The following is a 17,874-nucleotide window of genomic DNA, read 5'->3' on the forward strand; positions in this document are numbered from 1 at the left end:
TGAAAGAAGAGAGTGAAAAAGTTGGCTTAAAGCTCAACATTGAGAAAACTAAGATCATGGCATCCAGCCCCATCACTTGACAGCAAATAGATGGGGAAACAGTGGAAACAGTGGCTGAATTTATTTTGGGGGGCTCCAAAATCACTGCAGATGGTGACTGCAGCCATGAAATTAAAAGACGCTTACTCCTTGGAAGGAGTGTTATGACCAACCTAGACAGCATATTAAAAAACAGAGACATTACTTTGTCAAAAATGGTCCATCTAGACAAGGCTATGGTTTTTCCAGTGGTCATGTATAGGTGTGAGCACTGGAGTAGAAAGAAAGCTGAGTGCCGAAGAATTGAACTGGGGGAATTAAACTGGGGTGTTGGAGAAGACTCTTGAGAGCCCCTTGGACTGCAAGGAGATCCAACCAGTCCATCCTGAAGGAGATCAGTCCTGGGTGTTCATTGGAAGGAATGATGTTGAGGCTGAAACTCCAATACTTTGGCCACCTGATGCGAAGAGCTGACTCATTTGAAAAGACCCTGATGCTGGAAAAGATTGAGGGCAAAAGGAGAAGGGGATGACAACAGATGACATGGTTGGATGGCATCACCAGTTCAATGGACATGAGTTTGGGTAAACTCCAGGAGCTGGTGATGGACAGTGAGGCCTGGCGTGCTGTGGTTCATGGGGTCACAAAGCGTCAGACATGACCAAGCAACTGAACTGAACTGAACTTCACTTGGAATTTTTTTCTGCATTTGAACAATTAAGCTATAGTAGACGTCATTTGTTTTGAACTTTTCTGAGATTTTTCTTTCTTCAGAATTTTTCTCAAGACAGTTATTACTTCCTTATTTCTTAGGCTATAAATAAAAGGATTTAGTAAAGGAACGACTTCTGTAAACAAAATAGCAGCTGGTATATCTTTATCCCCTTCTTCAAGCAAATTTGGTCTAATGTACATGAAAAAAAGAGATCCGTAGAATAATGAAACTGACAAGAAGTGGGACGCACAGGTAGAAAAAGCTTTGACCCTCCCCTTTTTGGATTTCATTTTGAAAATGGTTAAGAGAATGTAGAGATAAGATATTAAGACACTACCTATTGTGAAGACTTGAATTGAACCTGAAAAGATAAATAGTACCAGTTCATTGACGTAAGGGTCAACACAGGAGAGCCTGTATAAAGGAAGAATATCACAGTAAAAGTGGTTGATGTGATTTGATCCACAGAAAGTTAACCTCAATAGAAGGCCTACATGAATCATGGAATGCAGGTTCCCAGCTATGTAGGCCCCTGTGGTCATCTGAATGCAGAGTTTCTTTGACATCATGGTGTGGTACTGCAGTGGTTTGCAGATGGCCACATAGCGATCATAGGCCATTGCTGCCAGGAGAAAGCAATCTGCAGTCTCAACAGTGCAAAGAAAATAAAATTGTGCCATGCATTCATAGAGGGAAATCATCCTGTTTTTAGAAAAGAAGTTCCTTAACATCTTAGGAGTCACAGCACAGGCACAGCAAGAATCTGCAAGAGCGAGGTTTCCCAGAAAGATGTACATTGGTGTGTGTAGACGATGCTCTTTTGAAATCAGTATCATCAGGCCAAGGTTGCCAACCATGGTGATCAGAAAGATGGTAAAAAACACCACAAACAGAAGGGTCTTCATCTCTGGGTGATCTGTAAATCCTGTGAGGATAAACTCATTTTTTATGGTATGATTTTCTTTAGCCATTCCTGACTCCTCTGTTGAAGGGGGAAAAAAAAAGTTGTGGAGAAATGAGGTAGTAATCTATAGTATGCCCAATTCAACTCTTGAACTCTCAAGGGGTTTTGCTCCCCCAAAAGAGAAAGGAGCTTCTTCCACAATGCTTTCATAAGTTAGGTGGTTTTGGATGCATAACTTTATCTGGGGGAGTATCAATCTCCAGGAGCTCTTACCTTTTAAGCTTGTTATTTAACATTTTCCCAGCATATTTTCAAGAAAAACGTCCAATTAGATGGACAAAGATGGCTTTTGAGGTCTTGAGAGGAAGATTCAGTACAAAAATGTTCTCTGTGTGGTTTAGGTAAAGGTGAGTAATTTAGGTGTCAGCAATAGGTATTAATTGGGCTTCCCTGGTGGCTTAGCTGGTAAAGAATCAGCCCTCAATGCTGAAGACCTGGGTTCCATCCCTGGGTCGGGAAGATCCCCTGGACAAGGGAATGGCTACCCACTCCAGTATTATTGTCTGGAGAACTTCATGGACAGAGGATCCTGGCAGGCTACATACAATCCATGGGGTCCCAAAGAGTTAGACATGACTGAGTGACAAAGACTTTTACTTCCCTTTCAGTTGCTGTCAGTATTCTCATATTATTTCAGTGACTGTATCTGCATGGATTAACATTGTTGTTTGAAAGACCATTTTTGTACTCTCATGTTCATAGAATTTTATTCAGGATAGCCACAGGTGCAAACAACCCAACTGTCCCCTGCTTGATGTATGGTTAACAAAATGTGGTATAGACAAAAAGTAGAATATTATTCAGCCTTAAAAAGGAATGAAATTTTGATTCATGTTAAAACATGGATGAAATTTGATAACATTACAGCAAGTGAAATAAGCTAGGCACAAAAGGACAAAGATTGTGTGATGCCACTTAGAGAAATTAAAGGTTGTCTGGGTGGGGAAGCCATGGGGAATTATTGTTTAATGGGTACAGAGTTTCAGTTTGGGGTAGATGAAAATGTTCTGGAGTTGGATGGTGATGATAGATGCACAATAATATAAACTTAATGCCTCTGAACTATAGATACTTAAATATAGTTAAAATGATAAGTTTTATGTTATATATATATTTTCTATTATAAAATGTTTTTAAAAACTATTTTCCTGGTCTTTATGGTATTTACAATATCATTTAGGCATACAGTATAACGTTGCTCCTGTGTCCATGTGCATATTAAAATGCAAAGAAATTTAAGTGCTATCAAAAAAACTGAAGCATTCCTAAGGGTTAGAAATTGATAAATTCAATTATATAGCTATCTGTGAAAAACATCATGAGTAACATCAAATGTCAGACACAGACTAGGAAATTGTTTCAATAAATGGGAAACCGTTTCTATAGTTTTATTCCATAAAAAGCTTCTATCAGTCAACGGGAATATGAAGTGAGTGAAAGTCGCTCAGACATGTCTGACTCTTTGCGACTCATGGACTCTACAGTCCATGGAATTCTCCAGGCTAGAATACTGGAGTGGGTAGCCTTTCCCTTCTGCAGGAGATCTTTCCAACCAGGGATCGAACCCAGGTCTCCTGCACTGCAGGCAGATTCTTTACAAGTTGAGCCACAGGGGAAGCCCAATCAATAGGAATAATCACTAGGAAAATAGAGAAAAGACAGAAACAGAAAAATATCAAAAGAAATAAAATTTTTAACAAACTGAAAATGTCTGACTAATCAGAAAAACATAATTTGAAATAATTACAAGGGCAAAATTATTTTGCCTATCAAAATAACAATATTTTTAAAATGATACTATATATATAGTATTGTTTAAAATACAGTAAAATGGGAACCTACCTGTATTTCTGGCAAAAGTATAAACTGGTAAAATTATTGGAAAATAATTTGTTTATAGTTGAAGGAAACTAATGTTCAGATCTGTGACCAGTAATCATGAATCTAGAAGAAAGAAATATTTAGAGCCTCACACAGAGATTTATTTATAATTATGCCCACCAGAGCATTATTTATAATAGTGAAGAATTCTAATTGTAAACATTTGGTCAGTATAATTAAGTTAATGTGAATAATTCATACAATGGTATATTGTGTGATACTTTAAAAGAATATTTATTTAGAATATTTAAAGTAATGATAAAACAGACATAATAAAACATCATGTGAAAAATAGAATACAAAGTTTTATGCATATAATAATTCTAGTTTTCCAAATAAATACTCACAGATGAATGAAAAGGGCAGGCAGAAACATAAAAATTTTCACACTAGCTTTCCCTGTGCAGTGGAAATTATAGATCTTTTTTGTTTTTTCCTTCTATTTCAAATTCTCTACAATAAATATTACTTTTATAATCAGAAAGCATATTTTTAATTAAATAAATAAAATGACACGCTCTTAGATCTATGTTTTAAAACTAGCCCCATAGTAATTATTGGGAATCCAACTAATGTTTTCTGCACTTAATAATTCTGTAGTGGCTAAATCACAGTGGATGGGTTGAGGAAGTGTCTGCTCCATTCCAATGATAATAAAATTCATGGTTTAAATGATAAGAATTTGCCGACAGTCTTACACACATTTCAGATCATTTAGGAATATATTCATGTCTTGTGGTAATGCATTCCTGAAACCACTACCTTTATTAGCACTAACGCTTCAGTGTCAAGCTCTACTAACATCGAATGTTTTCACAGTATTCTGAGATTCTACAATGCTCGTATTTATTAAATTTCAGTGTCTTGAAACTTCAATTATCTATCCCTTTTATTTTTCTGTATAGCCTAAGAGTTCTAATCTATTGGTGAATGCTTTATTTCAATCTACCTTCATTTGTTTTAGTCAGTTCATAGATTTGTTATTTACTAAATGCCTGCTCTGTGATGTCTACTTTCTTAGAATATTAGTTGACTCTCCTGGATATTTCCACATTGATAATTTGCTGATAGTCATTCACCATAAATATATTCTTTATTTTAGAGAGAAGATAGATAAAGACCATTACCGTATACTAACACATATATATGGAATTTAGAAAGATGGTAACGATAACCCTATATGCAAAACAGAAAAAGAGACTCAGATGTATAGAACAGACTTGTGGATTCTGGGAGAAGGCGAGGGTGGGATGTTTCAAGAGAACAGCATCGAAACATGTATATTATCTAGGGTGAAACAGATCACCAGCCCAGGTTGGGTGTATGAGACAAGTGCTCGGGCCTGGTGCACTGGGCAGACCCAGAGGGATCAGGTGGAGAGGGAGGTGGGAGGGGGGACCGGGATGGGGAATACATGTAAATCCATGGCTGATTCATTTCAATGTATGACAAAAACCACTGCAATGATGTAAAGTAATTAGCCTCCAACTAATAAAAATAAATGGAAAAAAAAAAAAAAGAGAGAGAAGATCTCTTCTTTTGGCTTCCTGAAGCTGTTTATTGACTTTTAAATTCAGACTATTTGTGACTGATTCCTTTAGAAACAATATTAGAAATGAATATTTGAAATATATATAATTCGAATTAATATTTTTCATTAAATGCCTTACTCTTGATAACCTGAAATCTAAAAAACCAAAAACTTTAAATCTATGTAATTTGAATAAGTTCATTAAATGGCTTGTACTTGCCAACTTGAAGTACATAACATCGTCTTCCTTCATTTTTCCCAGTTGATGATAATTAATCAGACAGAAATGATATTTTAAAATACATTGATATTTTATTTCTCTAAAAATTAAAAAATAAACTAAAAAGCTCCTTAAAATTATATCAGGAGTTTAAAAGCATGATTTAAATATATATTCCTTCCTCATATTATCTATTTAATACATAGGAAATGTCTGACACAAAAATTTTAAACACCATTTCCTTGTAGAGGTTAACGTTACATTTTTTCTGTTAAGTTGTAAGTTATATGGCAAACCACATTTTTAAAAGAAGTTCCAAAAATGTTGCTAATGTTTTCTGTAATTACTAGAAAAGTATGCTTTTGCTTATTTATTTTCGGGTAAATTTAGGCTTCTCTTAAATTCAGAAATGATGCAGATAAATTATAGTCATTCGTCCATTTCTTATACAGTGGACCTTTAGGGTAGGCAAAAGATTTCAAGGAACTTTAAACATTTTCAAATAAAAATTGTAAGGAGAAAACCTTAAAGAACTTTAATAAATGTTTCTGGAGGTTAATATTTCTACCCCCCAAATTAAGTATATTCTCACCTGGATTTCCCCAATAAGAGCTTAAGAAAGGCTATTTGGTTGCCTGATGATAGTTCTTAATGTAGATCCAGAAATAAAATTCTATCCTCTTGATTGTTTAGAATATTTCTACCAACAAATCAACAATAATATTTATGTCATTGTAGAGAATGGCTCAAATATTTTAAAGAATTCTAAAGGGATTTACTTGGCATTGACATCAGAGTTTTGCCTGAGAGATTTAATTTCCTAAACTTTACAAGAATACTAAGTTGGAATAATTAATTGTATCCTTTGAGACCTAAAGAGTAGGGCAAATGCCCATTTCTAAGCAAATATTAAAGGCCATGTTTGATTTCAATTTATATGACTTTATACCATTTACCCTTATTACCAATCTGAATGTAAAGTTGTAGGTGGGAAGAAAAAATTCCCACTGGCTTATTCAGGAAAGACTTCATAGAGGAAGTGGGAATTGAAACAGGGTTTACTGACTCAGAGGAAAGGTTGTGTGAGCAGAGGTCTTAAAGTAGCACCTTTCCCACCTCTTTTTAAAGCCAATATACAATTTCTAGAGTATTCCTTTGAAACTATATTCATAATGTCTTCAATCTTATACCTTAGTGACTAGAAGTAATCTTTAAATTTTTTTAGTGATAGTAATTAAAAAATAACGTTACAATTTTTCTTGCAAAGCTAGAAGTAGCTTTTGGAAATATTTTTTTCCTCAAAATATTCTGTGCTGATGTAGGGAAACTTTCCTGTAACGAGAGCTTCTTAAGATTTCCTGGGACAAGACTCACCCAAAGGAATTGTGGAGTAATGATGAGTGTTGCTGTTAGTTCACCTCTTGCCCATAATCAATGTGAGCTTAGTGAAACATTGATGTAGACCGTGCAAAGGATCATGTAGCTCACATTGTTATTTTAATTTTCTTACAAATTTATGACAGTTTTTAGGCTTACTTTAAGGTGGCTCAAATGGACTGTACAAATGATTTACTTTAAGGTGGCTCAGTGGTGAAGAATTGGCCTGCCAAGCAGGAGACACAGGGGATATGGGTTCGGACTCTGGGTCAGAAAGAACCCCTAAAGAAGGGAATAGCAATCCACTCCAGTATTCTGGTACTCTCTGGTTTAGATTAGGCCAGATTATCTAACATTCAAAATGCCTAGTGGGAATAGAATACAGTGGTGGAGAAATTACAGGAAGCATCCTAAAAAAGATGTGGTCAGAATGCCAAATCAAAGAGCTTGAATGCTATTTAGTAGGACCTGAATAAATTTGTCAAGGGACTGACTCTATCGAAGCTGAGTTTCAGAAAAACAATTCTGTGTGTGATTCATTGTTTTATTCTGCGTGTGGTATTTTCCATGTTGACGTGGCATAAATTAACAAACAATTGTTTGGCTGCCCCTCGGTATCATGTTAAGATTAAAGCTGTGAACTAAAGATGTCTTTAAGATTGTTATCAAAAAAAAAAAGAAAGAAAAGAAAATCCAAGACAACAAAAAAGGACCCCAAATTTAATGTGATGAATATTGGCTTGTTTTCTGGTCATGTTTGGCCCCTTGTTCAAGAGTTGACAGTTGGGGAATTCCCTGGTGGTCCAGAGTTTAAGATTCTGAGCTTTCACTGCTGAGGTCCCCAGTCTGGCCCTGGTCAGGAAATAAGATCTGTGTGACACAGCCAAGAAATAAAAGAAAGCAAAGAGCTAACAATGCTTATTACAATGCTAAGCACAGTGCTAATATGCAATAATGATTCAAAGCTGTGTAAGATTCAATCGTTGTTTACAGTAACTTCTCAATGTACTAGGGAGGCAGTGATGTAAACAAATATTTAGAATGCAAGGTGATAGAATCTATAGTATAATAATATGTTTGGAACTATGGGAGAACAGATGGGAGCAAATTAATTTGTCTGGGGGTGTTAAAAAAGCTTTCTGGAAGAAATCTGTCTTTTTCATAATAGAATAACATTCTAGTTTGGCAGTAGAGTGCCAGTTCCCATGTGGGAGGGGCAAAATTCATCCTCCAAACCTTTTCCCAGATTCTCACCTATCTGAATTCTCCTGAGATGCTCATGAATTCTCATGAGAATTCCCAGATTCTCATTCCCGAGGAAGTAATCACCGTTGCTGCCAAGACGGTGGTGACCACAAAAAGGCATTGCCCTCTCAATCGCTCTGTCCCATCAGACTTAGACATACTCCAGGAAACAAAATGTAGCAATATGCAACAAAAGGAGTAATTCTCAAACCTTTTTCCCCACTGAGAAAGCAAGTTGGCAGATGATGTTGACTGAGTGATATATGCCTATAGGCTTTGTCAGGTACTGAATAATTGCCCACTGGCTAGCTATAATTTCTCTGTCTTTCTTCCACTCAAGGTACTATATTGTAAAGGAATGAGGACGGTATTACTGAGATAATATGGAATCCATTTTAGTTCATGTGTATGTGTATATATGTATAAAACCATATTAAAGTATGATAGCTTATTATTCAGTTCAGTTCAGTTCAGTTCAGTCACTCAGTCGTGTCTGACTCTTTGTGACCCCATGGACTGCAGCACGCCAGGCTTCCCTGTCCATCACCAACTCCCGGAGCTTACTCAAATGCCTGTCCATTGAGTCGGTGATGCCATCCAACCATCTCATCCTCTGTTGACCCCTTCTCCTCCCACCTTCAATCTTTCCCAGAATCAGGGTCTTTTCCAATGAGTCAGTTCTTGGCATCTGGTGGCCAAAGTATAGGAGTTTCAGCTTCAGCATCAGTCCTTCCAATGAATATTCAGGATTGGCTTCCTGTAGGAGGGACTGGCTGGATCTCCTTGCAGTCCAAGGGACTCTCAAGAGTCTTCTCCAACACCACAGTTCAAAAGCATCAATTCTTTACTGCTCAGCTTTCTTTATAGTACAACTCTCACATCCATACATGACTACCGGAAAAAACCATAGTCTTGACTAGATGGACCTTTGTTGACAAAGTAATGTCTCTGCTTTTTAATATGCTGTCTCAGTTTATCATAGCTTTTCTTCCAAGGAGCAAGGATCTTTTAATTTCATGGCTGCAGTCACCATCTGCAGTGATTTTGGAGCCCAAGAAAATAAAGTCTCTCACTGTTTCTATTGTTTCCCCATCTATTTGCCATGAAGCTTATTATTAGAAACAGAATAATTGTGATGCATCTCGTGACTGACTGTGACACACCAGGGCGTTCAAATTGTCTGAATGCTGCTGATCTTGATAATCTGGTTTATACAGGTGAGCCAGTCATCTTGTCCTTTTGGTTCCCTATGGCAAGGCCTCCTTACCAATCTCCAAGCCTACCTCTCATGGGCAGATGCTGTTTCTTCCCAGTTGCCTGGAAGCTTAGGCATGGCTCAGCTCCATGAGAGCTATTTCTAAGAATGTGAGAGACAGGAGAGTGGGCAGGAGCTCCCCTTCTGTTGTTTTGTCTGAGGACTTAGCTCTTTCACTTGAGATTGCCACTAAGAATTCCCAACCCTTGAGGGAAGCTTCCAATCTAAACCACATGAACAGAGCCATATCTTTAACAGAGGAATCATATTAAACTATCCCCCAATTAGGCCCAACATCTTGATTAGAAATATACTTACACACACATATAGACACACATCAAAAAACAACTAGGGTGTCTTATTGTAAATTATCCAGGAGAGGACACTTGATCTGGCCTTGAAAGATATTCTTGCCTGGAGAATCCCATGGACGGAGGACCCTGGTAGGCTACAGACCATGGGGTTGCAAAGAGTCTGAGCGACTTCACTTTCACTTTCTTTACTTTCTTGAAAGATATGTGGACATTTTCTCAGCAGAAAAGGTTGGAAAAGGAATGCTAAGCCAAGTGTCAAGAGATATGAAAGCTTATGAAGTGTTAGAGGAATGGAAAGCAGTCCCCAGTCTGGCTGGAGTGTAGGGTGTTTTGAGAACTTGGCTTTCACAACTATGTTATAGGTGGATTATTCAGTGCTTGGTCCGATTTTGACAGCCTCTGACTGAAATGAATATTGAATGACTCAGCTACCCATAATCAAGTAATTACTCAGGAGGAATTCTAAAGTCATTCAGTATACAAGACAGGATCCCTGAATTTGTTCTCATCACAGTCAGAAGACTTCCTAAAACATAAAGAAAAAGAGAGTGGTAGGCTGAGATGTGCTCCATGGAGAAACCCACAATTGGAAAGAAAGATGGAACTTGCTTTCTTTTTCTTTCTCCCTCCTTTCCTCTTTACTTCTCCTATCTTCCTTTCTTTTTTCATATATACATACATTTATTTTGTATCATTTTATTCACATATATTGCATGTCTACTTTATGTCAGCCCTAATACTAGGCACTGAAGTTAAGCAGTAAACAAAAGCAGACGTGGTATCTGATTCCGCTTCCCTTATAGAGCTGGGAGGAAGTTGCAGGAGACATTAGCCAAATATTCACACAAATGATTTTAAAATGACAACTCCACTATTATGAAGGGCAAGGTTATTGGAGATATAAGACTTACAACACAGGGGTTTAGCCTAGTCTGAAAAGACAATATAATGTAGTCGTTAATCCCTTGGGTTCTGAAAACAAGACCTAATTGTGAATCTTGGCTATGCCACTTTACAGTTGGTTGTGGAAAACTTCCTTAACCTCTCCATGTGTCAATTTCCTCAATGGAGACTAAAAAAGGTTCATTAGAAGACTTAGTGAATTATGTGTGAAACACCAGAAGGGAGCCTAATGCATATGTGTTTAATAAATACTAAATAATACTAAATGCTGTCACTACCACCACCACTGTCATTATTACTTGAGGTGGGTATGGGAGTGAGGGGAGATAACAGAAAGATTTCCTGAAAAAGTGATGACTGAACTGAAATTTGGAGGTTAACCAGAGTTTACCAGAGAAGGATGGAATGGGTAGGCTGTGGGAATGACATACAAAGGCCCTATTTCTGGAGGAAACATGACAATTTCAAGGTTCTAAAGAAATTCAGTGAGGTGGGGAGAGTTCTGGAGAAAATGGTTTAAGGAAGGGTGGAGAAGGGGGCAGGGTATAGATAATGTGGGCAGTATTAAAGACAGGATTAAGAAGCTGGGTCTTTATTCTAATATCAATAAGAATCCATGGGAAGTGTTTTTTTTTTTAAATAAAGAAAGCTATATGATCAATTTAGATTTTGTAACAATTCTTGATGAAGCCTGAAAACTAGATTTGAAGCTGGCAAGATTGGATATGGACAAACTATTGAAATTGCCCAAGAAAGAGATTATGGTAGCATGGATCAGGCAGTAGTGATGAGTGGAGTGAAGAAATTGGAGACTTCTTTAGAATATAAAGTGAGCAAGATTTAGTGATAGATTGAATGTAGGGGTCAAAGACGAAGGATCTAAAATTCTGGCTTATGTGACAGAGTGATAATGACTCACTGAGGCCAAAAACCCTGGAAAAGGATCTGATTTGGGGAAAGAGAAAAAGAGATAAGTTTTATTTCACACATTCTTAGAATAAGGTGCCTTTGAGACTTGTGGTTTGATTGGTAATTGAATACAAGGATTTGAGCTTCAGAGAAGTCTGAATATACATTTATGTGAAGATGTATATTTATGAGTCAATTGTCTAGAGGTGGTTTCTGAAGCCTAGAGAGAGGATACAGCTAAGAACGCCTAGAGAAATGCTGTCCAATAGAAATATAACAAGAGTTACATATGTAGCAGAGAGTTTTTTGGCAACTACATTCAAGATAGCAAAAAGAAATCTATGAATTTAAATTTAATAATACATATCTAACTAGATAGATATAAAATATCATTTTAATATGTAATCAAAACAAAATTATTAATAGATATTTTATATTACTTTTTCATACAAAGTCTTCAAATTGTGGTGTGTTTCTTTGTACTTAAAGCACATTATAATTTGGATTATACACAGTTCATGTACTCAATAACCATCTGCTTTGTGCTTACCTATTGGCCAGTCCACGACTAAGGTTAGGAGAAAAGGGAGGGAAAAAGAAATGAAGCAGAGATAGAAGAGGGAAAGGAACAGAGGATAACATACTATAAGCCAATGAGATAGTATTTCTAAAATAAAACTAGTGGCCCAAAGTGACTTCAGGTTTTTTCACTATAAAAAGTGTTTTGTTTTGTTTTTTCTTTTGTCTTATTTTGGAAAACCTCCAGTTGACCTCACTGTCAATTCTTAATTCCTTTCCCATTTCTCTCAATTTTTAGCACCAAACTCCTTAAAAAGCATCTACACTTGCTTTTTTCATTAACTCTCTTTAATTGTCTGCAACCTAGATTTTTCATTTCTATTATTTTGTAACAACCACATTCCCCAATGACCTGTTCCCTCAAGTCCAAAGACCTTTCTTGGACTTCTGTTCTCCTTGACCTCTAAAACATTTGAAAGATTAAACTTTCTCTCATTCTTAAAACTGTTTTTTTTCCATTTCATCATAAGCAATTTTTGAAGTTCCATCTCTAAACATTTCACCTTATTAGAAATTAATGACATTTGACTGGGAGCCAGATGATGCAATTGGCTCCCAGATATCCATTTGAAGTCCTAGTCACCTAACTGATGTCTGTGGGATATTTCCATAATCTCTAATCATCCAGTCAAACTAGACACACTTGAAAGGAGAATTACCTTGTACCAGGAAGGAATTTTTCCTCTTAACTCCCCTAGGCTTTCATAGCATGATTAGTCAGGAAAAACATACCTGAAAAAAACATCATATATGCTGAAGCCTAGAAGTGTATGAGTTAACCAGACAACAGAGGAAGAAGAGAGGAAAACAATATTGTGGGATGTAGATTCCATTTGTTCACCCAAATATCCTTTCATGCCTTTACCAGCAGTGTCATCTATTAATGCCACTGTGCTAGTCCTTTGAATGGGCAGTGAGCACGTTAAACATGGTCCTGAGCCTCATGGAGCTTAATCATCCAGTAGTATAGAGACACATTAAGCAAATACAGAAAGTTATCAGTGAATATAACAACATTTTTACCCTCATCTGTGGATGGGAGCAGGAAAAAAATGCCCTGAGAAAACAGCACACAAGCTGAAGCTCTGAGAGTATATGAATTAACCAGATAATTGGGGAGAAAATGAGACAAATGACATTTATTTCATAGACAGCATTTAGAAGCTTTGAGTTGGGAAGTAGCCTAGTGGGTTCCAAAAACTGAGCAGCTAGAGCATTTGTAGCACAGTAAATTAGAGGAATAGTGATAGTAAGTGAAGCTAGAATGGGAATCAGGAGTCAGATATCATAGTCCCTTGTGGTCCAGGGTCAAGACTCTCAACGGTATCCTAAGAGCAACAGGAAGACATCCTACACCCCCAGGTTTAAACCTTTAGGATTATCTAAGTCACTGCTAATTGGTCACTGCTATTCTCCTCAGTTCAGTTCAGTTCAGTTCAATTCAGTTCAGTTTCTTAGTCATGGATGACTCTTTGCAACCCCATGGACCGCAGCACACCAGGCCTCCCTGTCCATCACCAACTCCCGGAACTTACTCAAACTCCTGTCCATTGAGTTGGTGATGCCATCAACTATCTCATCTTCTTTTGTCCCCTTCTCTTCCTACCTTCAATCTTTCCTAGCATCAGGGTCTTTTCAAATGAGTCAGCTCTTCGCATCAGGTGGCCAAAGTATTGGAGTTTCAGCTTCAGCATCAGTCCTTCCAGTGAACATTCAGGACTGATTTCCTTTAGGATGGATTGGTTGGATCTCCTTGCTGTCCAAGGGACTCTCAAGAGTCTTCTCTAACACCCCAGTTCAAAAGCATCAGTTGTTTAGTGCTCAGCTTTCTTTATAGTCCAACTCTCACATCCATACATAACTACTAGAAAAACAATAGCTTTGACTAGACCGGCTTTTGTTGGCAAAGTAATGTCTCTGCTTTTTATTCATTTATTTATTTTTTGTCTCTGCTTTTTTATATGCTGTCTAGGTTGGTCATAACTTTCCTTCCAAGGAGCAAACGTCTTTTAATTTCATGGCTTCAGTCTCCATCTGCAGTGATTTTGGAGGCCCAAAAAGTAAAGTCTCTCACTGTTTCCATTGTTTCCCCATCTATTTGCCATGAAGTGATGGGACCAGATGCCATGATCTTAGTTTTCTGAATGTTGAGTTTTAAGCCAACCTTTTCACTCTCCTCTTTCACTTTCATCAAGAGGCTCTTTAGTTCTTCTTTGCTTTCTTCCATAAGGGTGGTGTCATCTGTATATCTGAGATTATTGATATTTCTCCTAGAAATCTTGATTCCAGCTTGTGCTTCATCCAGCCCAGTGTTTTGCATGATGTACTCTGCATATAAGTTAAATAACCAGGGTGACAATAAACAGCCTTGATGTACTCCTTTGCCGATTTGGTACCAGTCTGTAGTTTCACGTCCAGTTCTAACTGTTGCTTCCTGACCTGTATACAGATTTCTCTCACTGCCCATATTCAGCTTGTCATCAAGTTGCCATCAAGTCCCATGAGTTCTTCCCTGTAACATCTCTTATGTCATTTCCTTCTACAGTTCCTCAGGACTGTATCCCATGATCTTAGCTCACATGCTTCAGGCTCTGCACAAGTGGGCCATAAACTTGATATCAATTTATCAAATTATTTTCCATATCTTGGTTAATATTTAAAATTTACTTTTTCTAAAACTGACTGTATATACTGAGATAGTACTCTTTGCCAAATGGAGTATTTATTGAGTGGGTCCTGAGAAGTATAGAGAAGGTTGTTACTTGCAGCAAATAGGTGGTCAAAAGTGTACCATAACACTTGAGCTGGTTCCATAGAAAAATTTGGGAATTTTGTCTCATGAATATGTAAGAGGGCTTGATCAAACCAGTGAAGAGTTCTTTCAAAATAGAAACATGGAGAACAAGATGGTGGAGGAGTAGGTGGACGTGGAATACCTTTCTCCATGGATACATCAGGAATACACATTCAGACACAGAAGTGCATGCAGAACACCAGCTGAGCGTGAACAGGAGTACCTGCCCAGCAGAAAAGAATACATAGACCCACGCAAAACTCAAGATCAAGCCCTGAGCCTTTGGAGTGGGAGCACTGAATCCAAGACCCTAGACTACCAGAGAACTAACCCTAGGGGTATCAAATAGTGAGAACTCACACAAAGGAAACCACTGTAATACAAGACCTGGCATCACCCAGCCACCAGCAGCACCCTGTGCAGGACGCCTCATCTAAGCAACAAACAAAACAAAAGTACAAACCCAGTCATCAGCAGACAGGAGTACCACCGCACTCAGCCTTGCCCATCAGAGGAAAAACAAACCAACCAGCAAACAGAAACTCAGCACAAATCTCACCCTATACAAAGCTTACACAAACCACTGGACCAAGCTTAGAGGGAAGAAGCCAAAAGGAGGAAAGAATTCAACTTTGAAGCCTGGGAGAAGGAGACCTCAAACACAATAAATAAAAAAAAATAATGATGAAAAGGCAGAGAAATACTGCACAAATGAAGGAACAAATTAGAAACACAGAAGTCCAGATAAATGCAGAGGAAATAGGCAAATTACGTGAAAAATAATTCAGAATAATGATAGTAAAGATGATCAAAAACCTTGACAGCAAAATGGGGAAAATGCAAGAATCAATTAACAAAGACCTAGAAGAATTAAAGAATAAACATGTAGAGACAAACAACACAATTACCAAAATCGAAAATACTCTAGAGGGAATTAATAGCAGAATATCTGAAGCAGAGGAACGAATCACTGAACTGAAGATAAAATGGGGGAAATAACTTCAGAAGAGCAGAATAAAGTAAAAAGAATGAAAATAACTGAGGATAGTCTTAGAGACCTCTGGGACAATATCAAATGCACCAACATTTGAATAATAGGGGTCCCAGAAGAAGAAGAGAAAAAGAAAGGGTATGAGAAAATTTTTGAAGAGTTTATAAGTTGAAAATTTCCCCAACATTGAAATAGAAATAGTCAATCAAGTCCAAGAGGCACAAAGAGTCCCATCCAGGATAAACCCAAGGAGAAACACACCAAGACACATACTAATCAAACTAACAAAGACTTAACACAAAGAAAAATATTAAAAGCAGCAACGGAGAAGCAACGAGTAACAAACAAGAGAAACCCTATATGCTTAACAGTTGATCTTTCAGCAGAAACTCTGCAGGCCAGAAGGGAATGGCAGGATATATTAAAAGTACTGAAAGGGAAAAATCTACAAACAAGATCAGTGTACCCGGCAAGGACCTCATTCAAAATTGATGAAGAAATCAAAAGCTTTTCAGGCAAGCAAAGTTAAGAGAATTCAGTACCACCAAACCAGCTTTACAACAAATGTTAAATGGACTTATATAGTCAAGAAATACAAGAGAAGAAAAAAGACTCACAAAATCAATCCCAATCAGCTAAAAAATGGCAATAGGAACATATATATCAACAATTACTTTAAATGTAAATGGATAAAATGCTCCAACCAAAAGACACAGACTGGCTGAATGGATATAAAAACAACACCCATATATATGCTGTCTACAAGAAACTCACTTCAGATGTCAAGACACATACAGACTGAAAGGAAGAGGATGGAAAAATATATCCCATGCAAATGGGAAGCAAAAGTAAGCTGGAGTAGCAATCCTCATATCAGACAAAATAGACCTTAAAATAAAGAGGATTACAAGAGATAAGGAAGGACACCACATCATGATCAAAGGATCAATCCAAGAGGAAGACACAACAGTTGTAAATATCTATGAACCCAACATAGGTGCATAGGAACACCTCAATTCATAAGACAAACACTAACAGACACAAAATGAGAAATTGACCATAACACAATAATAGTAGGAGACTTTAACATCCCACTTACACCAATGGACAGATCATCAAAACAGAAAATTAAAGGGAAACACAAGTCTTAAATGATACATTAGATGAGATGGATCTCATTGATATCTTCAAGACATTCCAGCCAAATCCAGAAGACTACACCTTCTTTTCAAGTGCATATGGAACATTCTTCAGATAGACAACATCTTAGGTCACAAATCAAACCTCGGTAAATTTAAGACAATTGAAATCATATCAAGAATTTTCTCTGACCACAAGGCTGTGAGATGAGATATCAATTACAAGAAAAAAACTGTAAGAAACACAAACAGGTGGAGATTAAACAACATGTTTCTAAATAACCAACTGGTTACTAAAGTAATCAAAAGGGAAATCAAAGAATTTCTGGAAACAAATGACAATGAAAACAAGACAATTCAAATCTTGTGGGATGCAGCAAAAGCAGTTCTAAGAGGGACGTTTATAGTAATACAATCTTACCTCAAGAAACAAGAAAAACATCTAATAGACAGCCTAACTTTACATCTAAAACAACTGGAAAAAGAAGAACAAAAATAAAAAACCAAAATTAGGCAAAGGAAAGAAACCATAAAGATCCAAGTAGAAAGAAATGAAAAAGAAATGAAAGAAACAATAGTAAAGATTAATAAAACTAAAAGCTGGTTCTTTGAGAAAATAAGACAAAATTGACAAACCTTTAGCCAGACTCATCAAGAAAAAAAAGAGAGAAGAATCAAATCAACAAAATTAGAAATGAAAAAGGAGAGGTTACAACAGATAATGAAGAAATATAAAGGATTATAAGAGACTATTATGAACAACTATATGGCAATAAAATGGATAACCTGGAAGAAATGGACAGATTCTTAGAAAAGTTCAATCTTCCAAGACAGAACGAGGAAGAAATAGAAATTATGAATAACCCAATTACAAGCACTGAAATTGAAGCCGTGATCAAAAATCTCCCCCAAAACAAAAGCCCAGGGCCAGATGGTTTCACAGGAGAATTCTATCAAACATTTAGAGAATAGCTAATGCCTATCCTTCTGAAACTCTTCCAAAAAATTGCAGAGGAAG

The 17,874-nt window shown here is 37.0% G+C and overlaps 1 protein-coding gene across 1 annotated transcript; it reads right to left on the reverse strand.

The window, feature by feature from the left end:
• Positions 1 to 756: 756 nt before the first annotated feature.
• LOC110144043 (olfactory receptor 5K1) lies at positions 757 to 1,748 on the reverse strand. Its single transcript, XM_020903861.2, has one exon. The coding sequence runs from the start codon at positions 1,723 to 1,725 to the stop codon at positions 757 to 759; it is 969 nt and encodes a 322-aa protein (XP_020759520.2). The 5' UTR covers positions 1,726 to 1,748.
• Positions 1,749 to 17,874: the final 16,126 nt, after the last annotated feature.

The sequence above is a fragment of the Odocoileus virginianus genome, chromosome 25 (assembly GCF_023699985.2).
Source record: "Odocoileus virginianus isolate 20LAN1187 ecotype Illinois chromosome 25, Ovbor_1.2, whole genome shotgun sequence".
In the NCBI taxonomy this organism is placed as follows: domain Eukaryota; kingdom Metazoa; phylum Chordata; class Mammalia; order Artiodactyla; family Cervidae; genus Odocoileus; species Odocoileus virginianus.

Bases quoted from the DNA above. Each gene is read 5' to 3' on its own strand.
- LOC110144043 (XM_020903861.2), bottom strand. From the start codon at position 1,725: ATGGCTAAAGAAAATCATACCATAAAAAATGAGTTTATCCTCACAGGA.